Consider the following 27,901-nt stretch of genomic DNA (forward strand, 5'->3'; position numbering starts at 1 on the left):
TTCACTGATGGCAGACTGAAACCCACAGCAGCCAGCTGTGCCAAGGGCTCCTGCTCGGTTCCAAGCTTTCTGCAAGTCATTTTGTTCTGTTGAGCTCTCAGCCTACACGTTCCTCTTATTAAACTGAATGTTGGTCCCATTTCTAGCTGGGTTTTGAGGGATGGGGAGCAAAGATTGGTGCCTGTGTTGGGAGATGTGGTGTGCGGCACAGCACAGCTTAATTGGGGTGCTGCTTTCTGCTTTTGAACTTGAAATTTATGAACAGCTTTAACATGTCCCCTAGTTTCTCCATCCCAAAGAAAATCTCATGTTTAATGAACTTAATTTTAGATAAAAGGAATGAAAAGAAGAAAATTAAAAATGCATGAAGCTCCTGGAGTCATCCAATTACTGTGATGTCCACACAGCAATGCCAGCATGGATTTCACAAAGCAGGGAAAAGCAGGAAAGGACTGGAGCTTGCCACATGTAAATGCTGCTCTGCTCCAAAATGTGCTGAATTACAAATGGACATTTTATGCATTTCTTCTTCTTGATCTGTTGCAGAAGAAGATAAAGATCAAACATACCAACCCACCCCAGCAGCGCTTGTCTGCATACCCACAATGCTTGTCTGCTTCTTCCCAAACCCCATCTAGCACTGGAGTCCCAATATTGGGATGCCACAAGCCTCGGGAGGGGACTGTCACGGGGCAGGGTTCCCGTCAGAGCAGGAGAACACTGCAAGTCAGAGAGAGCACTCAGACAACATATAGGATCCATTATGTTTATTTGGTATATAAATTTTCTTTGCCAATTAAGTGACAGGCAGTGCTTCAGCCTGTAGCACACTCACTGTGTAAAAGAAAACACAGTTTGTTTCTTCCCAAAAGCCAGTGGGAGAATGTCAGTCATAGAAGTCATCAAAGTCGTCTGAATCTGTGCCGTGGGTCTGTGGGCGCAGAGCAGCCTCGAGCTCGGAGCAGCTGTCGTCAGATTCACCCCAGAATGCTGCAGGTGAGAAGACGGAAAGCAGAGGTGTAAGACCTTTTCTGTGGCTGTGCCACTTGTCACAGCCATGAGCACAGGACAGGCCTGCTGAGGCTGACCAAGGGCTGGGAGTTGGGAGCCTCAGCCCCAGGTGTGCGTGTCTGGCACAGTGCCCGGCAGCGGAGCAGCTGCTGGACAGCGGCCTCATTCAATGCTCCCACTCCACTGTGCCACAAGGTAGCTGGGCAGAACATTTCCACTCCAAGCAATATACTTGACCAGATGCTGCCTGAATTGCAGCTTTGTCTATTCTCTTCCCCTTTCTCCCCACTACTTGACCCTGCGATGAAGTCACCAGAGGGCCCTGACATCACAGGGTTGGCACAAAAATACCAATGACATCACAAATGAAAAATCACCACTTGGAGATCAGAGCAGATCCATGCAGGCCTGATCGCAGTGGAGCATGTGGCTTTAACCTTAGGCTCTGGGAATCAGCAAACCCTTTTACTGACAGCAGCAGTAAAAGGAAATTCAGAGTGCCTGAGAAATCTCTGGTGATGTGAATTCTTTTGACCCATGCATAGGACAGAGTGGGAAGTGTGGCACATAAAGTCAGGGCCACAGTAGCTGACAGAGCCATGCTCTCTGTTCCCACCTAATCCAGAAGCTGCTGGCTGTCCAAAGGCAGCTGGAATGAGGCTCAGGGGTTGGCCAGGGACAGCGGGAGGAGGAAGGCTGTCACACTCACACAGACACTGCAGCTCATGTTTGAGGCACTTTGGTGCCTCTGACAGCACCAGCTCCACGAACACCTTATCTACAAATGCAGCATCTGCATCTTTCATCCTCCATCCCCAGCCCCCTGGGCTGCGGGGCTGTACTCTGCTGGGAACATCAGAGCCAGCCCCGCGCTGGCTGCCACGCTGAATGGCTCCAAGACAGGAAAGGGGCCAGGCATGCCAGGGTCTTTCAAGTGCCACCAAAGCTGCTGTCCTTGATGGCATCTGTACCTCAGTTCAATGCCACATCTCTAAAACTGGGCCATTCTGGACTGCCAGCACCCAGAGCAGGGCTTGAGGCGGAGGGATCCTGGCTCCCAGTGCTGCCCTGCTGGCAGAAGGCTCTGTCAGAAGTGGCTGCAGGCCCTGGTGGGCTTCGCAGGGTTAAAGGGGGAACTGGAATGTGTGGGCAGCAAAAACGTGCAGGGTCCAGACATCAATTCAGAATAAAAGCTGCCTGGCCACACACAAAACCTTCCAGCTGCACCCACCCACGTCCCAGGTCACATGGAAGACCAAGGAACCCCCAAGTTTCTCCTTCTCCAGGTTCCCTCCACCTGCTGTTAACTGACATTTGATTAAACCCTGCAAAGATCTCGACCCGTTCCACACCACCCCCCCAACAAACATCTCCTCTCTGCCCTGGATTTGTCCTCCTCAGCTCCCTGCTGGCTCCCACAGGAGACACGGAAATTCCAAGCCTCCCCTTCTCTCTACCTTACACAGGTCATAACATTCCGGGAGGGCTTCTGTGGTATAAATTTAACTAGAAAGATACTAATTTTCAGTAGCTTAACATTTGTCTCTTACCTTTGGATTTTATGGCAGTTACTGTTTCCTTCCGCAATTCAGTCCTGTAAAATATTTCAAACAATCAGCACAATGTCTCCAGTTAAAAAAAGTAAGTGACTTTTTAAAAAATACTGTGAAATAGTTTAAAAAAACAACCCAGTAACTTCTGTAACTATTTTTTTTCCAAATAACTATTTAATCACAGACTTCTTCACCTAAAAGGTGGAGAATTCACGTGCAGGAGGGACACTGGTCCAGCTGTTCCTGGAGTCATTCCCTGGTAACAGCACTGATTTACACCAGCACTGAGTTAAGGTACAGAGGAGCAGAGCCCTGCCAAGCTGCTGCTGCCTTTCATAGCACGCAAAGTACAGAAAGACAAAATCCAAACAAAACCAAATCCCCCCCAGTGCTGCTCCCTGCACTTCCTCCCTGTGCGCTCCAGGTCCTGGCACTGTCCCCCAGCCCCATGGCAATGTGCAATCTCTGCTGCCTTTGATCTACCTTGATGTGTGTGCAGCCCGAGCCTGCTCTGCTAAATGGCTGCTCTTGTGTCTGGAGCATCACAGGCCCTTTTGAATCTCTCAAACAAGCTGGAATCATTTTGATCTTTTGTGTGCAGCATGTGCATTGTGTTGGGGCTGGGGAATAATCGCACAGGGGCAAACATGGGGGAGAATTAACTGTTACAGCAGCAGCCCTGCAAGAAGCTCCAAAAATAAAGCTTCAGCTGATTTTAATAAGAAGATCATATAGGAGATATTTAGGACATCACTGGGCCCACCAGTGAAATATAAGTCAATGTCAAGGTGCAGTTTGAAGCTGTGGCCTCAGTCACACCAGGACTCTGAAATATCTGTGATTTGCTGTGTTTCATTTACAAATGTGGCAGCCAATATAGAAGTGCTTAAAGTGGGGAGCTGCAAATATTCCACTATTGTGGAGGCATTTGTGAAGGAGACAAAAAAAAAAAGCAAAGATGACTCCTTGCTTGTGATACCCTCAGTATTCAGTCAGAATTTGGGATTGCAGCTGGAAAGCCACATGTAAAGTTTCACACATTGCAGCTACCAGTGGTGCAGCTACTCTTCCTTTTAATCCAGAGAAAGCTCCCACTGTTTAAATCTTATTTACTCTCCAAAGGCTCCTGCTTTGCAGACAGAAATTCCCAGAATATTAAACACAGCCCAGGTTCCACCAAGGCACCAAACCAAGGCAGAAGCGCCAGTACCAAGTGACAGCTCTATCAGAGTTTTAACAGTGATGTAACTCATAATGACCTTATTCAGTAAAAAACTTTAAACTGTTGGGCTTCAAATGTTTCTCCAACTTTCCTTTAGTGCACCATCCCACCAGCTTTCCCTTTTATTCCAAACAAGTCTCCACACTGCCTTATACTCTCACTTCTCCTTCAAAGGCCTTCACTCAAACAGGATACCCAGAGAGGATTTGAAACCTGAGCCTCTGGGCTGATCCTGCTGAACACCCTGAGCTCCTGCTCCCTTTGGCCAGATCTCCTGGTCCTCAGCACTTCTCAGGAGGTGCTCCATGCATCCCAGGCTCAGTCCATGAAAATGTGCTCAAGAGGCTGCGCTGTTTTCCCTAGGGTTTGGAGCAGGAAACCACTTGTTGCTGAGCTGTAGCTGGTGAGGTTCCTCCTGTGGATGCTGGCACAGGAACCATTTCAAGTAGCTGAGGAGAAGGGAGCATGGGGTTCCTGGGAGTTAGCTTCTCACAAAAGCCATTCGACAATTGAGTTTTTCCCAGTTCTGTCCCACTTTTCTCTGTGGTTCAATCCCACAACAAGCACCAATGGGTCAGTGCTTTCGGTCCAGTGCTGAGGATCACCACCAGGGAGGGCTGCCCACATCTCCAGGGCTTGGTCTTCCAGATCCAGCTGAGGGATCCATGGAGAAAGGACCACCATGGCTGTATAAACATCTGGAGACCTTCCTACTGCCACCCCAGCTTCCCACGAAGAGAAGGAGAGCAGGGAGAGAGATGTTTGTGTTCTACCAAACACCATCTGTTCCCTGGGGTTCATCTTCCTGGGGCTAACCCACCAGGTGTTGAATGAGGTTCACTGCCCAAAGAGCCCGGAGCCAAAGCCAAGCCCAGCCATCCCCAGAGAAGGGAGATGGGGACAGCGGGGCAGCAAAGGCTCGGCAGGAGAGCTGTCAGCAGAAGGAAATGCTGGGCAGATACAGAAAATGGAACAAGGGCATCAGAAAGGCCAGAGGGGGAACGGCAGCTCCCCCAGCCCAAACCTGGGAAATGCTGCAGGGGATAAATTCTGGGGTGAGATGTGCGAAGCTGGAGAGATGCAGCAGCACTTTCGCATGGCGCAGCAGCTGTGCTCGGCAGCCCCGGCTGTGGCAGCGCTCACCCAGCAGCCGCAGCACACAATGGGCACAGACCTCCGCCGAGACATTTTCGGGCTATAAATGGAGCTAGGCCGGTTCCAGCGCCTTCACTAATCCCCTGTCGTGACCCTCCAATATCCATTTACACATTTGCTTCTTCCCTAAAATAATTCCAGACTGAACCCAGGCTCTGACAAAGAGAAAACCCAAACCAGTTTCACTTCAAAGAGCCTTTTAATCTCTCCATTTCTCTGATGAAACAGGCTTTTTTGTATTGAAGATGCTGCAACAGTAAGGAATGAAAAAGCTCCAAGAAAATATTTTTTCCTCTATAATGAAAATTAATATTAAGAGGATGATGCCTTGTGAAGGCTGACCTAGAATAGAGGCTAGATGGAGTTAAAGAATAAAGTAGGTATTTATTAAAAGGCCTCAATGGATACACCTTGGGCAGTACAAGAGCCCAGCCAGGGCTACATCCAAGATGAACCCAAAATGGTCACAAAAATGGACAACCGGTCAAAAGGTCTCTCATTTTTATATGTTCTGGTCCATTTGCATATTGGAGTTAATTGCTTTAGGTTATGAAGTCCTATCCTTCTTGTTTTTCTCTCTTCATTCCTCTGTTGTTTATACTCTTGGGCCTGAGATTTGTATTGTTTGTCCTTGGTCCCCAGCTAGAGAAGGAATTGTTTTGTCTACCTACTCTGTGAAGAGACCTTACTATCCCTTAATATGAAGATCAGATCTACACACTAAAGCAGCAGAGAATCTAAAAAATATAAAAGCTAAAACCTGAGGCATCAAGGAAAATGTGAGGACAAGAAGAGCCAAGGTAATCAAGGAAAACAGCAGAAAACATTTACTGTGTACTGTGGCCGGAGGGTCTACTTGCTAAAGTACCTGTTGAACTTCTACGTTTTAGTGTCAAGCGAAAAAGACACCCAAAAAATTTGGGAAATCCTAAATGCCAACGGAGGAATTTTCCCACCCTGGAAAACCAAATACCTACAGTACATATTCTGCACAGTGTCACATAGGCAGTATAAATTCAAAAGTCCATTCATCATGCCAGAGCTGGAGTAGTAACACTGAATTTCAGTAATTACACTGTGAGTAGGATGACCCTTAATTTAGGATACAACGATTTCCGTGTCTAAGACCGGTCTCTGTTTGGATTCACCACGCTGGAGAATTAAAAGCCCCACTGACACAAAGATGCATCACAACGCTGTAAGGAAGCTGTGCAGGAGAGCAGGGGCAGTGCCAAAAAATCCACTGTTTCCTCTGTGCTCAGCTGGCAGATGTTGGTGCCTCTCCCCACACACCTGGCAGGGCAGTGCCACCGCAGCAGCACTGCTTCTGCAACAGCTGGGGGTGCAGGCAGAGGAAACAAAGCTGACACAAACAGCTGGAACAGCAGAGAATCCTGCTGGAATTTTCAGTCAGCTTCTTACAGAAGCCATTTGACAACTGCAAGTACATTGAGGGGATAAAACCATTGGATCCTGCCTTGTTTCTGGGTGCACCTCCCAGGAATCCAGACTGACATGATGGCACTTCTCCTGGATTTCCAAAGGAAATGCATTTGTGCATGTCCTGAGCACTGCCAGCCCCAAAGCTCTGGGATGTCTCCTCAGAGCACAGCAGAGTTTTCGGTGTCGGGACTGGTTTGGGAAGGGGGAAGTGGGGGATGCGCAGAACCCGAGTGCCCCCCGATGGCCAAAGCCAATGGGCCCAGGAACGATTAAGAGATGAATTCGACTCTGCCAACTTCTATTTGCATGTCACTACAGCTGTGTTAGGCAACAGGCCTGAAAACCGGCCTTCAGAGACCCCCCCCAGAGTCCTTCCAGCAGATTAATTAAAGTTTAAAAGACTTTATGCCATGTTGGTCTCCTGACAAATCCAAAGCGAGCTTTGGTTCTCAGCTGATAACGCAACTTTAATCTCCAGATTATTTGGAAATGAGACAGCACAAACAAGTCAAAGAAAAATAAAACGCCTGCATCTGAAATGGGGAATTCCCAGAAAGCGAGTGACCTCCACTGGCTGCATCCATCGCTACAGTCCCCCGGAATGCCACACACATAGCTGCCCACCCGCCTGCACTTGCCAGCATCCTCAGCGCTGACTTCTGATACCTTCTTCCCCCAGGACCATGTCATTTAACACCCTCTCGCCTGCTGCAGCACCCTGACACCCCACCCAGAGGTGCATCTCCGTGCATAGAAATATTCCCCCAGGAAAGTAAAGGAGCCAGGGAAAAGTGGTTTTCTTGCTGGAGGTAGAGCAGGCGGCATTTGTGGGAGAAGAGGAAGCTCTGGCATGCACCGCTGAACAAAAGGGAACAAGTGGTCTTTACTCGGAGAGCAGCTTCCTATTAAGACTCACTCCGTCGTACATTATGCCTTTCATCCCCACTCAACCACAAAATGATTTTGCTGTAGGAAATACAATGGCAGAAAAAGATTTACATTGAAAGAATCTTTAATAATAAACTGTTGCAGATCTGCCTACTTCCCCATGATTTATAATACAATAAACATCGGATTCTATTAAGTCTCATGCACTGAAGACATGCACTGAAAACCCGAGTATGAAAGCCCTCAATTCTTCCCTTCTCCAGGCCCATAATAGTGAAACGAGCATGGATAAATGTGCTAAGAGTATCTCTTTGCATCTTTTATAGCTTGTGTGTATCAATCTGTAAAGCTTATTAAGAAAGTCATTGCTATGCAAAACAGCACCCAATCTCTTTCTCTTGCTTTTCAACAGCACGCAGTGTTTAGCCAATAGGGCCAGGCCCCGGCCCCTCATTCCGCATTCATAACATGCAACATTTGCACAATGTGTATCTCAAAGGCTGCTGAATAGAAAGCCTTAATACTCATGTAAACAACTGCAAACCAATTACTTAATGAATCAGGCCCACACATAATGAGGTGCCAGACAAAGAGCTATAAATGCATTTTTGCGCCCGAGCCTCTGCTTTAAAGTAAAATCCCTCAGCTGTAGTTTGGGCTTAACTGGCACATGATAATTATTGTCTGGGGGACATCAGAGGAGCCACGGTTTTTATTCCGGTCCGGCGGGGTCCGCACCGAGGTCACTCATCAGCTCAGTGACAAAACGCGGCAAAGGAGAATTTATAAAGTGCCACGGCTGAGCTCGCAGGGATGTTTATTCTCAAGTAGTGGGTTTGAGACCACTTGTGAAAGCAATAAAGCCCGAGGAGTGGCTGCCGGGAGCAGAGCTGCAGTGCCGCAGAACTGCGGCACCGCATGGCACAGCCCGGCTGCAAACAGCTCTGCATCTTCCTCCTCCCTGTGCCACGCTCCGGGCAGCCGGCACCCAGGGCTACTCCCAAACCCCACTGTGGCTTTGAGCCATTTACAAAAACTAACTCTTACACTGACTTACAGATTTATTACCATGGTTTTGTAAAGCAGCATCATCACTTATCCCTGCACAAAGTGTGCTGCTGCTGAGCACTGTGAGGCCTGGAATTATAGACCAGAGGGAATTATTTGAAATCTCTTACAAATCAAAATTGGAGAAGAAGAAAAAAAAAGACAAAAAAAAGGTACAGCATCTAACCGAGGCAGCAGTGGCTGCAGGCACGATTGGCCGGCAGTGTAGCAGCAATGGGGTTTACTTTGGAGAGTTTTTATTTTAAATAAAAAATTGTTAATTTTAAATTACACATTTTACTCAGCCGCAGTGATCCTGTAAGTTCATTCTCGGGGCCCTACCCTGCTATTCCTGCTGTCCCAGGCTTCAGGGAAGAGCTAAAATATAACATTTCAAAAACTCATCTACAGGAACACCCTTGCATTTCATAGCACAAGGCAGGATAATCATTGGCTCGTCATTCTCAGAGTTCCAGAAAACATGAAAATAGAAAACAATTGAACCTAAGATGGTAAGAATTAATACCACACAAAAGCAGGAACGCCAGACATCAATGCTCGGTTACAGCTCGTATTTAATGTGCTTGAATTATAGAAATTCTATGATTTTAACAGCAATTGCAGAATCAGAACTGGCCTCACCCACAGCAGCCTAAAAATCTGTGGAGCAAGAGGATTAAAAGCAAGGACGAGCTATATCCTGTGGTGTTCCAAACCTGCAGTGTTTGATTACAGAAACAGCAACCTTAAGCCTGGTCCAAGTAAAAGCATAAATCAGGGGAGCTTCATCCCTTTGCTGTTGGGGTTTCTCCCTCATGGAACCATTTCCAGTGTTACAGCCTTACCTGGAGAAGGGAGGAGCGCTTCCATCCGACAAGGAGCTGCTTTCCAAATGCGTTCCCAAACTGTCGCTTCCTTCGGGACTGTCATGGCCACACTCCCCACCTGTGCAGGAAAAACAGGGGCTATGAACTTTCCAAGTTCCCATTTACATTAAGAAGAAATAATCTTAAATGTAGATTATTTTGGAATGTAACAGTTCTGTCAATGTGTTTTCCACCATTCTCTTGAATTAGACAAAAATAAATAAATCCTATAAAACTTAAACACATATCTTGAGATTTTTTGTGACTTAAACAGCCAAACACCCAGCTATTTAAAAACCTGTTATCCCCACTTTCCTTTCTTCTCTTTCCCCCTGCTCTGTGAATCTCATTTCCATTCTGTAAAGATTGATTTAAAAAAAAAAAAAAAGAGGCAAATGGATTCATTCACTGGAGTCAGACAATTGCTCATCTTTGTATTCGTTTCCAAAGCACACGATGCTCAAGCACAAATCCCACTTTAAAAGGCTGCTTTGCATACATATATTTTGTATATATGTTTTTATCTACAGTACTGAAACTATAACCAAGCCCTGCTGTCACCAATGTCCCTACCCAGGACAATCCAGTATTTCTGTCCACATTGGATTCTCCACTTCTTAACTGGCTATGCACATTCCCAGTCCCTTCTGCACTTGGATTGCAGTGGCAAAAGTCCTGTTTGGTCTCAGGCACTTCCAACAAAGAGGTGCCAGAGCCTGCCCAGGAGGAAAGAGAAGTCAAGAATGAGAGGGAAAAAAGATAAAGGGGTTTTAAAAAAAAATTATCCCCCCTTTCCCATGATGTATCCCAGCTCATGGCATTGCCTCTCCCCACAAACCAATGCTCAAGCTGCTGCTGCCTCTGCTTAGAGATGGATGAAGAATTTCCACCCAGAATTCACAACTTCAGAAAGACTCAGAGGTCTTTTAGGAACTTAAGTGTCCAACATGAGGTGCTGGATGGCATCATCCAGACTGACCTAAGTGCAGTGTCCAACCTGGTGCTGGCCCTCCATCCCAAATGTATCAAATTATATCAAACAGAGCAAAAGGTTGAGTGAGACTTATTAAATGCCTCGATTGGTGCACTCCAAGCGGCACCTCGGAATCCTCAAAGGAGGACCTCACCAGAAAGGACATGTGGGTGTGGGAGAAGTGGTTGCACAATTGTTGGCTCATTAAAGGTGGCCTGAAAAGGAAGGTAGAATCCAGCTTGTGCTCCTTCATGTTCCCATATAATACATAAAGAAGGGCTGATTTTTTCTTTGCAACAGGGCTTTTCCTCCTTATTCCTACAGGAGATTTTAGACCTGTATAGCAGTTGGGGGTGACATTCCAGCTGTTGTGAAGCTGAGCCCAAGGAGTGGAGCAGTTACCCCATTTTTATTCAAATCCTCTACAACCTTAATGCCTGCTCAAATCAAAGACAAGTGAAGGGAAAAGAGAGAATCTGGTTTTGTTAAAGATTTAACAAACCTGCCCCTTCAATAAAATCAGCAATTTCCTACTCATAAATTAGACTCTTAAACAGTCATCCAGCAAAACAAGAAATAATGGGTTTTATCCTTCTTAATCTCGCATTATTCACATACCTCAGGAATAGTCTAAGAGCTGAACAATTTCTTTTGCGTCGTCCCCATAAAAAACAAAGCATCCGTGGAGGAGCTGAGAACTAGCCCCACTCTCCTCCTTGTATCCTCACATAACCTGGTACCACAGGAGACTTCTGTTATCAGCCAGCTCCTCTCTGGGCCAGAGAGGAGCCTGTGGACCAAGGACAATCCCTTTAAAGCCCATTATTCACAGGTGGCCTCCCATGAGCTCCAAAGAGGGCATTAAAGAACCAACACAAATACTGGAATATTTACAGATATTCAAGCAAATTAATGTTTTGGTTCTCTTTTTATGTAACAGAAGTAAAAGAAAAATGAACCAAAACTCCAGAAGCGTTCCCGAAGTGCTGTCCTAAACACTGCTTGGAAGTGTATCCACACAGCTCTCACAGGGAAGTCTATCAAACCCCAAAAGGCTTCTGGTGTTTCAAACCAACACTTTAAAAATGCAGCAAATACTGAAATTAAAAAAAAAAAAAAACAAAACAAAACCAAACCAAATTTGTATCCCTTAAGCTCAGAAAAAGTCATACAGTGAAACAATCATGTATGGATGGCCATCAAATATCAGTTCATCTAAACCCATCAAAACAAGTTGTTTGAGCCCAAAAGCCAACATACACGAGATATGGCTTCTATTTTAGGCCCATAATGACTCCAGAGCCCTGAGGCCACAGCAAATGGTGATGATAAAAGGGAACGAGCAGCTGCCTGGCAGGGAGAGGAGGGGAGGGGAATAAGAAGCCCACAGAAGAACGGGCTAAGATGAATAATGTCTGAAAGAAGCAGCTTGGCTTTCAAGTGAGGTGTGAGAAGCCTCACTTTAGAGGCAGAGGGACAGCATAGACAACTCCCTCCTAAGGGACGGGCTGTAACTGGTGTTACTGGGTTTGGCAGAGGAGCTTCTTGGCATTTTTACACACAAGAAGCATTAGCAGTTGCAGGTCTGCTCCCTGAGAGAGCCAGGAGAGATCAGGAAGTCTCAGTGATGGCACTGGCTGGAGGTAGCCACTGTTATCAGGCAGCTTTGGTACGGGAGGCAAAGAGGAGGCTCCTGGCTGGCACAGGCACGACTCCTGCCTGGCAGGGATCTGCTCCACGCTTATTCTAATGATCCCCAGTCAATTACTCATGGAAAGAATCAAACCAGCACCCTCTAGAGTTGGCCATATAATTACTGGATCTTCACCACAGAGACTGACCCCTGTAACACCGACGGCGGCCCCGACAGGCTTGAGGAGAGGATATTCACATGGTGCAAATGTGGAACATGATCACAAGGAATTAAAGAGGCACCATGCTCCCCACCTTTGTTTCTGCCAACGTGGGCTCTGTGATGTGACATTTAATCTGTGCTCAGGGTGAGCAGCTGGGTTTGCTCCCTCTGAAGTTGCCTGCGGCTCGGAGCCACCAGGGTGTGATTGTATAACCCAGTCGAATGCTGGGCCTGAGGTTAATATGCAGCCACCTCTTCCACCTGTAATGGGAATCTTTCCCACCACACTTTCTTGCCTGCTCTCATCTTCACTCTAGCCTGTGACTTCTGGATGTGAACACACCGTAATGAAACCATTTCAAAGCGGCAACTATCAGACCGGTTTGCTTGCTTTTAAGCCCCACTCCCTTTAATTTCCCACTTTTGTTATCTCTTGTTTATTGATCTAAACTGTCCATTACTGCTCATAAAAGCAGTGCCCACTGGGAACTTGCTACCCTGCTTCTCTGTAGTTTCCTCACAGAAGGACAAACCAACCAAATGTCCTGAGGAATTGAAGACCCCATGGATTTGGGAAACAAACAACCTGCAGCAATGCCTGGCAGCGGTGGCGTGTGCCAGACCCGCTGCAGGAAATTAGCTTAAATCAAAGTCTGGTCGCCTCTGCACATAAGAGTGGCATAGATTTCGGAGCCTGGAGCAGCCTGTTTGCATTTGCTGTGCAAAGAGCACGGCAGCCTAATTGCCTGCTGCTGCCAGATGGAAGGGGTGCTCCAGGAGCAGAGCAAGTGAGCTGCCATCACTGGAATAATGTATTCCCTCCTTGTGTGAAGGAACGAACTGGGGTCTCCCCGACACAGGCACGTCCTGAGCTGAGGAATGGCCCCGCATGAACCCTTTCATTTTGGCAATTCCTTCTGTGGTCTGGCTTTGTCACAAGAGGCAGCAAATACATCCCCCAGTTCCTAAATGGGAGATGCTTTGTAAACATGAACACAGAACTCACTGATCCATTTTACAGGACCACAGGGCTTGGCCTTTCCTCTCCTGCAGAAAAACCCAGCACCACAGGCATCACTTAGTTTGGGAAGCCAGAATCACAAATGATACTGAGATATTGAGGAAAATCCCCCAAATCCATCACAAATGTACATTGACCTACCAGTGGCTACAGCATGGTCCCCTGGTGATTTGGACAGAACTCCCCTATGTCCGAAGCAGGAACCTGGAGTGGCAGCCAGAGCTGGAACACCCCTTACCTGGTTCTCGCCGTGCCAGTTCCCCCTGCTTTCCTTCCCCATCGTTGCTCGGGATCGATGGCAGGCCAAGAGAGGCTTCATCACTCTGGACAGGTGGCTCATCCCCACACTCTCCTAGAAGGGCCTCTCTCAGCACCAGCACAGTCTAAGCATTCAAAACAGAAACAGCCACAGCTCCATTATCCTCCCCCAAGAGTTTTCCAACCCACATTCAGGCTAATCTACACTCCTGGGGTAATCTGCTTTCAGGGTGTTTCTGTTAGATGTTCCACTACCTGACATCTAGGGTGTTCCTCTGGGGCTGGTTTTGGGACAGAAATATGGACTTGACTCTGTAAAATCTACTCTATGTTCTGCCCGAACTCTCTCACTGTTTAGTAAATCAATCGATTAACAGCACAGTAAGGGGCTGAGGCACTCACAGCCTGTAGAATACCATTTCTATTGATTTATTTAAATAGTTGGCTATAAACTTTTGCACTAACTTAAAAAAACCATGAGTGTGCTATCATTTGTAAAATGACCTGTGTGTTCAGCACCCGCGGCAAACCTCACTCTGCTTTAAAAAAGTCAAAATAGATAATTCATGATAAAAAGTCACAGAGAAAGACAAAGATAGAAGCCTCGTGATGACTTGCACCAGAGCAAAGGGTGAGCTTGTTCCAATGCCTGACTGGCATGAAGGGTGGGAACCTTAAAAAGTCCCTTTTCCTGTGGGATGAAGCACTGGACATATTTCCCTGAGACTCCAGGGCTGGTTAACCACAGACTGCCCACCCTTGCCCTGATCACCACATCCCACCAGGGCGCAGCCGCAGTGGTGCAGAGTCTCCAGTGCCCCTGATTTACCCAAGGTGTCAGTGCCCACCTGGTGGTCCTGCTCCTCGTCTCCCGAAGCCAGCAGCTGCTCAAACATCTCTGCCACCTGCTCTGGGAGCCGAACCCAGCGCTGCTTCAGGAACAAGCCATGGTGGCTCAGGAGAGTCCGCAGGATGTCCGTATCCCTGAGGAACAAACCTCAGTGAGACACCCCACCCACACGTGCTGGGAAAAGCCACAACCCATCTGGTCCTTAATCCCCACTTTTTCTTTTAAAAATGTTCAAAGTGGAAAATGTAGGAAGCCACTTCTGCAAGATGGGCAGGGGTGACCACCACCATCATCATCATCATCATCATCATCATCATCATCATCATACAAGCCCTGTCCTGAGGCTCAGGATCCAAACCCTGGTCTCAGCACCATGGCCTCGCTTCCTCCCTGGCGCACAGCCCGGCACCCACTGCCCCAGGCTTGTCTTTTGCTCAGAAAGAATAAAACAGGAAAAGGAAAAAAGCAACTAAGGTGTCTTTTAATGTAGAAAATCTCAATCCTTCAATCCTTTTGTTTGCCAAAGCTGTTTTTTTTCCTGCTGCTCCAGTGAAGTTTCAGAGGAGTGAATTCCAATTAACTCCAAGAGTGTTTGTCCCTAAGAAACCATTCAGGAAACACAAGGAGCTGTTGGTGCCCGCAGGCATATCAGCCTCGCAAGAGAGGCAGGTACTGCAGAGACCCTTCTGCAGCGCTCACAAGTGCCCCGATCCTACCAGCACTTGAGCACTGCAGAGCCTGCGACAGGGAGGGAGGTCTAGACAGAAGCTAAGCAAGACAGAGTGGAAATTATTTTCATTCCTGGGTTAAAGAGACCTGAAAAAAAGTAATTCTCACTTGTCCTTGTGGCATATACATGGGGAAAAAAGCCCATTTTGAATAACTGCACTTTGTTGTTTTCAAAGGCCACGTGCATCTTCTGTCTCAAACAGAATAATTTCCTTCTTAGAATTACATTTGTTGTCCTTACTTTCAGATCCGGGGAATGGCTGGCTGAGAGGTGTCTGGAGTTCCTGCAGTTCCCTGCCTGCCAGAGAGTGGGAGACACTATGGATCGGATGAGCTGGGAGGACCCCAGGCCTGCTCCTGTGGAGCAGGAGCCACCACTGGGGAATGGGAGGGAAATAAATGAACTCATGAATGCTCCCACTGCGGGTGCCACAAGGCTCCACGCTCTGACGGCTCTGTTTGCCAGTGCGGGCCTGGCTGCCTCGGTGCCAGAGGGGCAGCACAGATCCAGGGCAGAGACAAAGATGTTCCTCACCCCTGGTGGGTTCTATGTCCCCTGTACCTGGTGTGCTCCTCGTGCTCTGCTCTGCTCACAGCCTCGCCAGTGTTCTCCGGTGGGAGGCTCCTGCTCCGCATGCACTGGGACACGGCCTGGAGCTGCCGGAGCACCACGGCTTCCATCGCCTCAAGGTCACCCTGAGCCAGCCCACTGGCCCCAGCACAAGCACTGCAACACAAAGCAGGCGGGACAAGCCCTGTGAGCACAGCCCACCCCAGGAGACAGGACAGCCAGGGGACAGCCAGAGGGACAAACAAACATCTGTGGTGCTCTGTGACACGTGTGGGACCGGTCAGGGAGGTCACACTCAGCACTTGGAACGTCCCAGGTGCAGCCTCTCAGGGAGACAGAAGCTGCGCACATCCCCCGAGTGGAGCCGCCTCCAGTGGCAAGCTGGGGGGCAGGCCTGCTTGGGGCTCCTCTTCCCTAATTCCCGAGGAATCCTCCAATCATCAACTGCCTCCAAGAGTCTTCAGTCTGTGGAGGCTGTGCATCGTTGTCAATAAAGTTACCAACAATTCCCAGTTCTGCACCTAGGGGCCCAGAGGCTGAGGAGGGACAGCGAGGGCTCTCTGCCACTGCTTTTGGCAACACTCGAGTTCTGGGGATTCCCTTTGCTCTCTTGCTCCATTTACTGCGTTTTTCTGGCACGGGCCATTCGTTACCCGGGCTGCACTCACTCACCTGGGCAGCTCCGCTGTCCCCGAGGGCTGGCCCTGGTACAGCGCCCGGTGCCGGGGACTCGTCCTCTCCACCAGGCCCTCCAGGAGCTGCAGCGCGTGGCAGAGCTCCGAGAGCTCGGCCCGCATCCCGCCGGGCCTGCGGATGGACACACAGCGCGGGAGTGACCGACGACGTGTGACAGGGCTCGTCAGTGCATTCCCATCGCACCCCTTGGGAAAATAAACGGGTTCGTTTCAGCTTTCCAAACGGCAAGAACCACGTTCCCGAGCTCTGAACGAAGGGGGAGGGGGTGGGGGGGAGCCACATGAGCAAACAAACCATCCAAAAATCAGCCCGGGTTGAGCCGCTGCATGGAAATTACCCCTGTGCCGAGCACTTTAATTCCTTCACCTCCACAAGCGAAACAAATCTGGTGACCACCAACAGGTATGGGGACAGGCCTGGAACCTCAGGGGGGTTTTGATGAAGCTGCACCTCTATAATGATGCAAATGAGGACTTAACCACTGAAACAATGCCGCGGGCTAATCCCGGGACAGAAGTGTAAATGGCTATTCAGGTCCCCGGCTGCCTCTTTGTGGGGCTCCCAGCCCAGGTCTCCCCAGCAATGAACACCGCAGCTGGGGCAAAAGAGAGTTTTCTTTCTTTCCTCCACATGCAGGAGCTGACATATTTCCACAGTTAACCCTGGCTTACTCTGCCTCCAGGGAGAAGCTCCGTGCACAAAAACTTGCAGCATTTGCACACTCGTGCTGAGCTGTGCCCAAAGCTGTGTTTTCCCTCCAAGTGTTGGGCAACAGTGAACAATTAAGTGGAGGCTGCTGTGTCTTTAGTCGAGTTTCCTAGACATTTAATAAGCAAAACAATGCCCGGGAGATCACATAGGCAGTTAAACAGTGCTTTCTCTTTTCCCCAGCCTTACAAACCCTGTATTCCAGCGGCCGGCTCGTTTCTCATTGTTTTCCTCCCGCTGGGTGGTCCTTCCAGGGTGCCACTCGAGAGGGATACAATAATAAAAAGGGAAGGGGAAGGAAGGGACACCAACATAAAGAAAAACAAAATGTATGACAATCTGCAGCAGGCTACGGATCAGAGGTCAGCAAACAAGAGGTCCTTCTCTTTTACAGGTTGCTTCCTGGAAACAGTCTGATTAAGCTGACAGCTTGAATTATGTGTTACATTTTGTAATGCACAATCCATCTGTGCTAAGTCCTCCTCAATGCAGCTGAAGCAGCACAGGCATTAGCTCTGCCTTTTTCCACTCCCTCAGCTTAGCCTTAAAATAGTCATCATCTTTCTCCACACTAATTCGCAGAGACCCTCTCCCCCCGCCCCCCGGGTTTAAGCCCTCAAAGAAAGGGCTGGATGCTGCAGGGAATGGTAAGAGGACACAGAGCCTTTCCCCTTGGATCAGCAGCTCCACGGGAGGGGACACCAGGAGCCTTCATGAACCCCCGTGGTGCCGGTGGGCTGCTGACAGGAAACCATCCCAGGCTCTTCCCGTGGGGCTGGGCGTGAGAAGGCAGGAGAGAGGCCTCGGAACACTGACGGAACACTGATGTTACTGCCCAACAAGCATCAGTTCTGCTAACTGAGGCAGAAAAGCTGCAGCACCCTACTGTGACCTGCAACAAGATGAAAACCTTCTGCTCAATCACCTTTCCCAACAACATCTCCCTTCCTTGGCTGCAAACACTTCACTGCCGGGAAAAAAACCCAAAACTCCTTAAAAAACAGAGGCTGGCATCTCTACAGTAAGGCAGGAGAGGCATTTGCTCCAAAGATAAAAACTTGTGGCTTCCTGGCACACAACAAGGACTGGTTTTGCCTCTGGAGTCAGCCATGGTCTCTGCTCTTTTCAACATCATCCCTTGTACTCATTTCAGGTAATTCACCAGAAGCGTATGAACAATGCTTCCTTCTGATGCCACAGTGACACTGTGCAGTGGGAGAGTCCAAGTTACAGATATTTCAACTTAAGGTAACAAATACACAGAATTTGGCGAATTTTAGCACATTTCTTCAGCCAGCACAGGAATTTTGCAAGAGAAAACCACAGGGATTGGAAGGATATCACATGTTGTGAATCCGACAGAGCAGAGGAAGCTGCATTCCCATACTTTGTGTAACACATACAATTGAAATTCATGTACTAATCACTTGCAAGCTTTTCCACAAGATTTTTGGCCAATTAATTTTGCAAGGCTCAAGTGTGCACGCTGCATTCCAGGTGCCTTGGAAAGCCCACCTGGCTGTGAGTACAACAAGGGAACGGCTGCTCTTCCACTCATGCTGGTGGATCTGCCTTTTCATTTTCAGGTAAAGCAAATTAAAACCTGTATCTTTTCTGCAGCACCAGCAAGCAGTGGTGATCCCACTTCCATGGCCTTGAGAAGCAGAGGCTTTCAGCTTGGCACAACGGGAGAAGAGCTCTGTGCCGCAGTTCCAGCCGTGCGCCAGGGACAATGCAGGCGCTCAAACCTTGTGTATAATTTCCCTGGGCCTCAAGAGCCGCTCTGCGTCTCATCAGGCACTGCACAGCAAGGCCTCGCCAGGGAGGGAACACAAGGTTAAACTGCTGGCGCTCCAGTCGGCTCTGACTCCTCTCACAGAGACAGGCACTCGGTGCTCTTGCCTGCTCTGCTGTGATTAACAGGTGGGATACAAAGAGAGGACTGAGGGAAAGCTTTTTACATGTAAATCAGATGATGTTTCCATAGTGAGCAACAGCCCGATGCAAATAGGAAGGGATAAAGTTACCGAAGTTTCTGCCCATGGCCCTCAGTTTCTGCTCAGGTGTCAACACCCAAACCAACACTGACATCAGCACCACCACAACATGCCCAGGAACAGACATTAACAGATTTAAACACTGCAAACAACCAAGACGGGAAAACCCAACCAACTGCCAGAAGAGAACTCCTTCTGCAGGAGCACTTGTTCTCCAGGGGTAAAAGTGCTGTTTCCTTTGCACAACGTCCCACTACAGACCTGCCAGCCCTCCCGGGCGACCTGGGCCAGCTCCGGGGACCATCTAGCCATGGGCACTGCCCCACTCCCCAGGGATGCACGTCCCTGTCTCATGAGGGTGTTGCGGGCCCGAAAATCCTGCCCGGATGGATCTAGCCTGATGCTCTTGCGCTGCATTTGTTGGCCACAAAATCCTGCAGCAGAGGACAGGCCCTGTGTCTGCAGCGCACTGTCCTCATCCTCTCTTACTCTATTTCCAAACAAAATGTTCTAACAGGTCAACCAGTGGAAGTTTTACCAAGTAGAGTGACTGGAATAAGATTTCTGTATATTTAAAGAACATAATCTGCATTTTAGTAACAAATCCTTCACTTGCTAATTCTGACCCCAGTGAGGTGACCGAAGCCCCTGAATGCTCAGCACAGGTACAATGTACTAAAGGACAGGGAAGAACTTGGTGTGAGCTTCGGTGCCCTAACCAGCCCAGCTGATCCAGGAAACAGGGAGGTGGTACCTGTGTGGTGCTGAGCTGTCCAAGGGCTCCTCCTGGGCCGCAGGAGGGTTCGGTGGGGGCAGCAGGGAGCACTCTGGAGCCCGGGCATCCCTGCCCCGCTCCTGCCGCACGCTGGGAACATTTGGCCTCGCCTCCTCCTCAGCACCAGCAGGGACCGGGAGCTTGGCTCTGCTCCCCTCCTTGCGAGCCCACCAGCTGCTCGGGCTAGGCTTTGCCCCTGTAATAACAATAAACAATAATAAATCAAATATATTAAAACTGTAATTATTCTTCTCAAAACATTAGCAGGACCATGGAGAAGCTCACAGAGTAGGGACTGAAACCAAGCTTACCCACACTGTTCACCCCACATGAGAGAGCATCCATCCATCCATCCATCCATCCATCCATCCATCCATCCATCCATCCATCCATCCGCTCCTCTTGTCTGTGGGCTTTCCTGCCCTCGGCCCCTGTCCTTCCACGCTCCTCTCACAAGGGGGAGTCTAGAGAGGCTGCAGCCTTTGGGGTTTGGGAACAAACCTAGCACTTCTCAAAAACCAGCTTGGCACAGAGACCAGCTCCCTGACCAAATCAGTTCTGGGGGAATCAATCAGCTATCGTGCACCAGCTCTGAGGGAGAAGGGAATCAGCCTGATCCAGAAGTGACTCCTCTGGTGAAGCAGGTTCACATTAAACCTCTTCAGAGAGGCTCAGACTACACCAGGGCCTCTGTGGGCACAGCAGTGAGGAAATCTTCCCTCACAATGCCCCTGACCAGGATCAGCCCCCAGTGCGTCCTTCCCAGTCCTGTTGAGCAGCCTGGGAGGAAACGGAGTCAAAAGGAAGAAAGGAACAAAGAGAGAAAAAAGGAGTAAGAGCCACTACGCTCCATGCCCAGTACCAGAGATGCAGGAGGAACAGCAGCTGTGGGCAGGCTCTGGCTGGGGTGGAGGCAGACAGGGACACGTACCACTGCCATACCTGGAACACTTCCTGGCCTTGGGGGGGCTGCTTTGGCACCAGAAGCTGAGGTGAGCTGCTCAGAGCCTTCCTCACTGGCAGTCAGGTCCCTGTGTCCTGCTGCTCCCTCCTCACTCTCTCCAGCAGCGTTGCCAGTCTCGGGACTGAGCCCATCAGGGGACGGGGAGCGCAGAGGGGGCTCCTGCTGCGAGCCCAAACCTCCCGTGGCCGAGGCAGCTGATGTGGGGCAGCCCAGTAAGGCTGCTGCTGGATAGCCCAGTTCTCCTGGCACAGCTGTATTGGTGCCAATTCCCACCCGTCCTCTGGCCTGCAGCACCTGAAACACACAGTGGGACATGGCTGAAGGAGACAAAAACTGTGTGCGGCACACGGAGCTTCTTGAGGGTGGCATGTTGGGCTCTGAAAAGTGTCACAGAATTCAAGACTTTCTGTGGCATTAATATTACACAACTCCTGGCATGCAGTCTGTGCATCAGAGTGTGAAATGAAGGCCCAGGCCTACATTGATGCTCCATGAGCCAAAACATCCAGTGGCAGAAGCTACCTGCTTAGCCAAAAGTGACCCACATACACCAAGGACTCAAACCCATCTAAATGGTGACTGCATTTTACAAAAAGTCAAATCTTTGGGATTAGGATCCTACACAGGTTTGGAGACCCTGGACCAAAGCACCACATTTAGAGTTGCCCACAAGGCCCAGAGCGACCACCATGTTCCATGTGTGAATCACTTAGCAGATCCAGCTTCCCTCACACCATAGAACAAGGCAAAACTCAGTTTCACTGTCTCCCTCCTGCTCTTCCCATGGCAGTGACATGGCCTTTCCCATCAGATGACATGGGACACAGAGCAGAAACATTTTGAATGGCACTTTCCAAGGACTGTTGAACTTGTACAAACCAGCTCCAGGATACAGCCACTCTGCTGCTAAATCCCTTTGTTTTAACACTTGCCTCTTCTCCTTTGCAAACCTACTCAATCAGGACAATTTAGGAGGAGTGGCTGCTGTCACCACGACTGCTGTAGGGTCATGGCCAGTTTATGCAAAGCCAAAATTAGCCAGTTTTGGCAAAGCCAAAATTAGTCATCGTAATGCCACTGCTCACACTGAGCAGGGCTTCCTCTCCAGCCCCAAATTCCAGCAGCACAATTTACAGTCACCTCCACACTGCTCCCCTCTCTTTCACTGCCTGACCTCTTCCTCCCACACCAAGTCAGCTGCCAAGCCCAGCTGAAAGGAAACAAAGGCATCTTGTCTGCTCTGTGACTAAGGTTCCTTAAAAAAGCTCAAATTCCATGTAACAAGGAGCAGAACAAAAAGCCATGAAGTCATTTTAAGCAGTAGTAAAGGTTTGCCACTCAGATTAAGTTCACAGCTTATTCCATCACCACTGCTCTCAGGTTCCTCCTAATTATTTCTCAGGCATGGGATTTGGTGCTTTCAAATGCCTCCTGCCAGTCCTGCATGGCTTTGACAGCTCCTGGATGCAGTGTTCCAAAACAAATGGATTTCTAAAAGGCACAGGCACAGCACACATTCCTATCAATCCCTTTCCCTGGGAAGGGACTCTGCCACCCACAGGTGTTCCTGGGAGGTTCCAGCATGCCCAAGTCCAAAATCCTCTGAAAGCTCCAAGGAAGAGCTTCCAAGCTGACTTCCCAGCGCAGAGGATCCAGGAGCCTGGGCTGTACAGCTCTGTCAGCCAGGAAAGAGCTCTTCAGTGTGGGACTTCTGAACTTAAGGACTCCCCTTGACACTGGGAGCCCAAAAGGGCACATTTCCCATGGCTCAGGAACGTGCCAGACATTCCTGAAGGTGTTTCAGCACTGGGATACTGCCTATCTGTAGAAGGCTGGTTCTGGGATTGTCCTCCTGGGTCCTCAAGGCCCAGAGATGACCCCCCAAGATGTCACTGAGAGAGTCATCACACCAACCAGCCTGAAGGAAGCCAACCCAATTCCAGTGCTGGGAAATAAAACCAGCTCCACAAGCTGTATCCTGGACATCCCATGTGCTGACTGCACACTCTCTCTGTGACTGACTCGGTGCCACATCACTGAGAACAAACTCCTGTGTTTTGGACAAAAGAACCAGCCCATTTGAAGTGAAAAAATAGAATTAAGAGCCGAAACACACCCCGGTTCATGGCAAAAATGCACAATGCAGCTGAGGTCACCTCTTGTTTTTTTGGAGGGAGATGAGGAGGAGGAGGAAGAGGAAAAGGACAGGGGGATAAAGGAATCCACAATCCACTCCATTATTATACACAAATTGACATTTATGGGTATACATCACACTGTCATAGTGCCCAAAACCTGCCCACAGTTTTTCAACCCTCAAGTCACAGCACAAGCCTTTGATGCTCTAGTACTCATGACAACTTCTCCATCAGCTGGAAATCCCATCTCCCACACTGCCTGCCCTAATTGGACAGCTCACATTCCAAAAGAAACTCACCTTTCCCTACTACACCTCCCAATTCAAACCACAATTTGCACCCTGCCACAGGCCAGCCTATATAGGTCAAGGCTGCTAGGCTTCACTGCTTTGTGTATTACAGTTTAAAGAATGCTCTAAATTCAAGGTTTTTAACTTTTTAATCTATGGGGAAAACTTCCTATAAACTCAGATTAACAACTGCTAATACACTGAAGAAAGGAAACCAAAAACCTTCCTCCTACTATAAAAACAAAATAGTGTGGCCTCTGTTTCTTTTCTGATAAGAGTCTTAAATACCAAACATTTAACTGCATAATAACATTCCCTGGCAGCCAGCAGCCTGCTTAGCAGATACATAAAGCAGGTAAAAGGGGAAAAAGTTAATTTCTTGGCTGAATGATTCCATCGGTAGCTATAGGGCAAACTAGAAAGTCTTTTAGTAAAGTAGCAGTTGATTCTTCTATCAATCTGCAGCACACACACTCTTCCAAGGAATGCATTAAATATGAAAATCATATCCCGTTATCATCTGTTCCCAGCTTTCAGCCCAGTAAGCTTTCCTTAATGAATGCTGTAGCCTAAGGGACGCGCATGCTGCCGGCTCCTTGGAATAATGGAGTGATGCTCCCGTCCTGCCTATTCCGGCGCCGCCTGGCTGAGGGGCTTCCACACACAGTCACAAGTGACTACTCTTGCCAGCATGCTCCAAGTTATTACAAGATGTTTTTAGACATTTCATCTAAAAGAGCTTTGCTGCTTTTAGTGGAGAAAACAGCTCTGGTCTTGAACTGTATCATTTATATGGAGATAGGAGGAGGGATTAGGAGCCTGCATTACTGCAGATATATGGCAGCAGATATTTAAGTATTCCTTGTCAGTCTTTTTGTCTGTTCCTTAGATATGCAATCTCCTTCTGCTCCTTCTGAGGAAAGGTCAAAACACACAAAATTATAAACACAGCACACGGCTCCTCGGCTGCAGTTCCGCAAATATCCCTCATTAGGAACATTTCCTCCTCGGTCACGACCATCTCCGCACCATCCAGCACAGGAATTATAAAAGCCAACAAGAAGACGTGCGCAAACAGTCAGAGGTTTTTTTTAATTCTGGCTCTCTGGATGGAACTATTGCACTTTTTACCCAGGTGGTTCTCCTCTCAGGTGCTACACACAATTTCACACTGCACGTGCCAGCATCGCAATCCCCACGGAAAAGCTCCGAGGAGAGCACAGTGTTGGAATAAGGCCTGTTTCCCCCCCATTACCTGCTCGCTGGGTCCTTCCTTCTTGTCACCTCCTGCTGACAAGCTGCCCTCTTGAAGGGATAACAGGTTTGTAATTTCCCTTCCATACCATTCCTAAAAGGGAACAAATCCGTCACACAAAACTGGAGGCTGAGCCACCCCCCCAACCCAAGAGACACCACTTTGCAAAAAGTGCACCTTTAAATGCAAAGTCCCCACAGCCTTTTTATCTTAGACTATATTTAAAAGCAGGGATCTCATTTGCTCCTCATTTTTCCGCTCCCCTGCCCAAGCAGCGTGGCCTGTACACAGTCTGCCGCAAGGCTTTCACACACATTTATTCATCCCCATCATTTAGAATCCCACAGAACAGCAATAACTTGTTGACTCATTTTTATTATATTTATTGCATCCCAACCAGCACCTGTAGCACCAAAGTATTGCTGATGCCTCCAGACAATGACTCGGCTGCTTTGGGATGAAACGAGCTCCACAATGTGTTTTTCACACCCCATTTTATGTCTGGCTGGGCTGTAGAGAGGAACAATCCCTGGCAGACTTTCCAGAGAGCAGGCAGGGAAGACTCCGTGCCGGCTGCTCCAAACGCGGCTTGCCGCACTCCGGGGCTTATAGGAGCAGCGCTGGGAGCGGAGCTGGGCATCACGCAGGCAGCACCTGCAGTTAATCCTGCGTGCTCCTAACTGCAGCCCCCAGCAGCAGCAGCAGCACACCGGGGCTGAAAGCGCTGCAGGACCCGTGCTGCATCAGGGAACGGGCGTGGGAATGAATCCTTCACACAATGAACTCGCCCGCCTCTGCCCTTCGCTCCGGCAGCGCGCTCGGCTCCCAGGTAGCAACTGCTCGGGAAACTGCGAACGTGGAATTTCAGGGAACAAAACCTCACCACGTGAGGAGTCGAGATGCTCAAAAGAAACTCAGATGTAGTTCCTGGATTTTGCTGAAAGCTGAAGTGAATTTATTTATACTCCTAAAAATTACTGACCAAACACAGGGAGCAAAAATGCATCTTTCAGAAACAAAAGGAATTTTGTGAGCTACAGCCACATAATAAATGTGCACAGAGTTGTGATAAAGCACTCCTAAAGGGCATTCTCTATGGAAAAAAAGGAGAGAAAAGAGCAATAATTTCTTTCTGCGTACTCCCATGATAGATCAAATGATTGCATGCTCCATAACTCTCCTGCTTTCCATAACTAACACGGAGGAGATGTCATTTGTTCAGCAGCTCCAAAAAGTAACTGTAACTTGCAAAGATAAAATGGATGGCACAGGAACACCAAAATGGAAGGACTGAACAAAAGCCCCACGTGCAGCTCGACCTGTGGCACTGGGACTGGGACTCGCAGCAGGTGTCAGAACCACCAGCCCTAACACTGGGCAGACTGGTGTGCACCAGGGCTGCTGAGGAGGAAAAACCCCTTCAAAACAGCAGGGGAAAGCTGGCACTGCAGCACAGCCCCCCTCCTGCTCTGCTTCAAGTAACAAGTAAAAATCAGAGGCAGGGAATCACACACCCCAGGGACAGGCTCTGAATTCTGGGCTACTGCACTGCAGCCAGGAAAAGATGTTCTGGGAATGTCACCAGATCTGACAGGTGCTACCTGGGCTACTGCGGTGTGAGGAATAAACACGGCCAAGTGTTTCTGAGGAGTGCCACTGCTCTTAGAAAGCAGGAATGAACTCATTTCCCTCAAAAACTGTGCTCCCTCAAAAACCTGGCTCCATGCATCAGTGGCATATAAGCAGACGTTGCAATTTCATTTTCAAAAATCTGGAATCATCACTTTGCAACATCCCAAACTGTACCTTAGGGAACAACAACAACAACATAATAATAATAATGTGATTCAAGAAACCTCAGTGCTTGGCTTTTTCTTATAGCATCTGTTGAATCTGGGGTACTTCAGACCTATCTATCCTACAAGCTGAAATACAGACCCCGATCCAGTTTGCTTCCAGCTCTAGGACATACCAGGAGATTCCTGCATAACAACAGCAAACACACAAGACCAAGTCTTATAGGAAGTTACTTCCATCTTCCGGATGCTCTCCCAGCCCCTGGCTTCCATGTGTCCCTCCAGCTGCAGGAATTCCCGCCACAGGGCCCGGTTCCGGTGCAGGGCCAGCTGCTGCCGCGCTGACACAGCTTCCAGGCGCCTCTGCAGCCTCTGCCTCACTCTGCAGGGCAAAGAATAGGCACGTAAAGGTGTGAAAATAAACCAAAAGCATCCATCACAATCACTCTACCTCAGTCACACACACCAACACTGAGAGGGAGCTGCCCCAGACACCAAAAAGGAGAAGACTCATTCCTCCACACACCTACACTTATATAAATACGTAGGTGCCACTTATCTGCAGATGTACACGGGGGCTTTGGTGTTCCAAAGGGTAAACACATTAAAAGTCTCCTGTAACTGTGTTTTAAATGGATTATGTGCTAGTCACTCCTATCCCATTAAATCAAAATGAAAACTAGCAGAGGAATGTGTTCTGAAAGTCACCCAAGCAGGAACAGTGAAGCTGAGGTTTCACAGCTGCCTAAATCCATGGTGCCACCAAGAGGGGCACTGGAAATCCATCTAACCCAGTTCTCTCCCACCTACAAACCAGATTCCCTTCCAGCCAGATCTCTTTCCTGATGTGCCTCCAGGCCAGCCACAAGGCATTAATGCCAACACAGGGAAATTGGCACTCAGAGATGCCCCTGGCCCACAGCTCCACTTCAGCCAGGAGGGAAACTGTAACCCAAAGCCCCTGAGATGTTCAGAGAAACTGCAGCTCTAAACCTGTTAGATTAAACCTGTTAGATTGACTCAAAACCAGGAAACAAACTACATGTGATGCAGCCCCACCTGTCCCGATATTTTTTCTTTAATTTGTATTTGCATTTTCTGCCCCTTTCAGAAGAGGGGCTCCCACAGCACCCAGCACTCAGTCCCTGGAGCTTTACAGAACACCTTTGAGGAAAGTAATGGAGCATTGGATGACACTTCTCAGTCCTGTCTGGTTGTTGGGACTTCTGGAATTTTTTTTCTTTTTGTTTTGGTTTGCTGTTTAGGGTTTGGGTTTGTTGGGGTTTTTTTGTACAGACTGTCCATGCAATTTACATTAAATAGAAGCTGCAGAAAGAATCCAAAGAGCAGGACCAGAACCTGGAATATCCCCTAGGGCTTCTTAAGGCTTTCAACTTTCTAAGACCCTGGGATTCTCCAGCCTGGACTAAGCTGTGGTGATTTTGTAAAAATAGGATAAAGCCAACCTGCATATTGGTTCTTCCCAAGATTTTAGTATCCACAGAATGAGGTATTTATGTTACTGCTGCAGCTATTACATCAATAAATTGAAGACATGAATTTTGCATTACACTTAACATGAATATAAATATAAATGTATTATTACTGAAAAACCTTTGAGACAACATTCTAAAGGCATTCCAAGATAAGTAAACCTTTGTAACTAAAATAAAATAGCCCCTAAGAAGCTTTTAAACCGGCTTACAGGTGTGGGTCAGCCATTGTGTATTCCATTCTCTGCCTTCCTAATTCCAGCCTTCTGGCTTCACTGGAAGAAAACAACATACAGTGAGATATAAGTATTTCACCATCTGAGGTCTCCAAATGCCAGAACTAAGGG

The 27,901-nt window shown here is 48.5% G+C and overlaps 1 protein-coding gene across 1 annotated transcript; it reads right to left on the bottom strand.

The window, feature by feature from the left end:
- Positions 1 to 750: 750 nt before the first annotated feature.
- Positions 751 to 27,880, bottom strand: KIZ (kizuna centrosomal protein). Its single transcript, XM_068186274.1, has 12 exons — positions 27,767 to 27,880; positions 26,296 to 26,443; positions 24,266 to 24,358; positions 20,561 to 20,876; positions 19,598 to 19,814; positions 16,115 to 16,249; positions 15,434 to 15,598; positions 14,141 to 14,276; positions 13,273 to 13,417; positions 9,165 to 9,264; positions 2,562 to 2,605; positions 751 to 990 (listed from the first exon to the last, which is right to left on the bottom strand). Exons 1-12 carry the CDS (start codon positions 27,844 to 27,846, stop codon positions 887 to 889), a joined length of 1,683 nt encoding a protein of 560 aa, XP_068042375.1. The 5' UTR covers positions 27,847 to 27,880; the 3' UTR covers positions 751 to 886.
- Between the last annotated feature and the right edge of the window lie 21 nt (positions 27,881 to 27,901).

This window comes from Anomalospiza imberbis, chromosome 3 (genome assembly GCF_031753505.1).
Source record: "Anomalospiza imberbis isolate Cuckoo-Finch-1a 21T00152 chromosome 3, ASM3175350v1, whole genome shotgun sequence".
Taxonomy (NCBI): Eukaryota; Metazoa; Chordata; class Aves; order Passeriformes; family Viduidae; genus Anomalospiza; species Anomalospiza imberbis.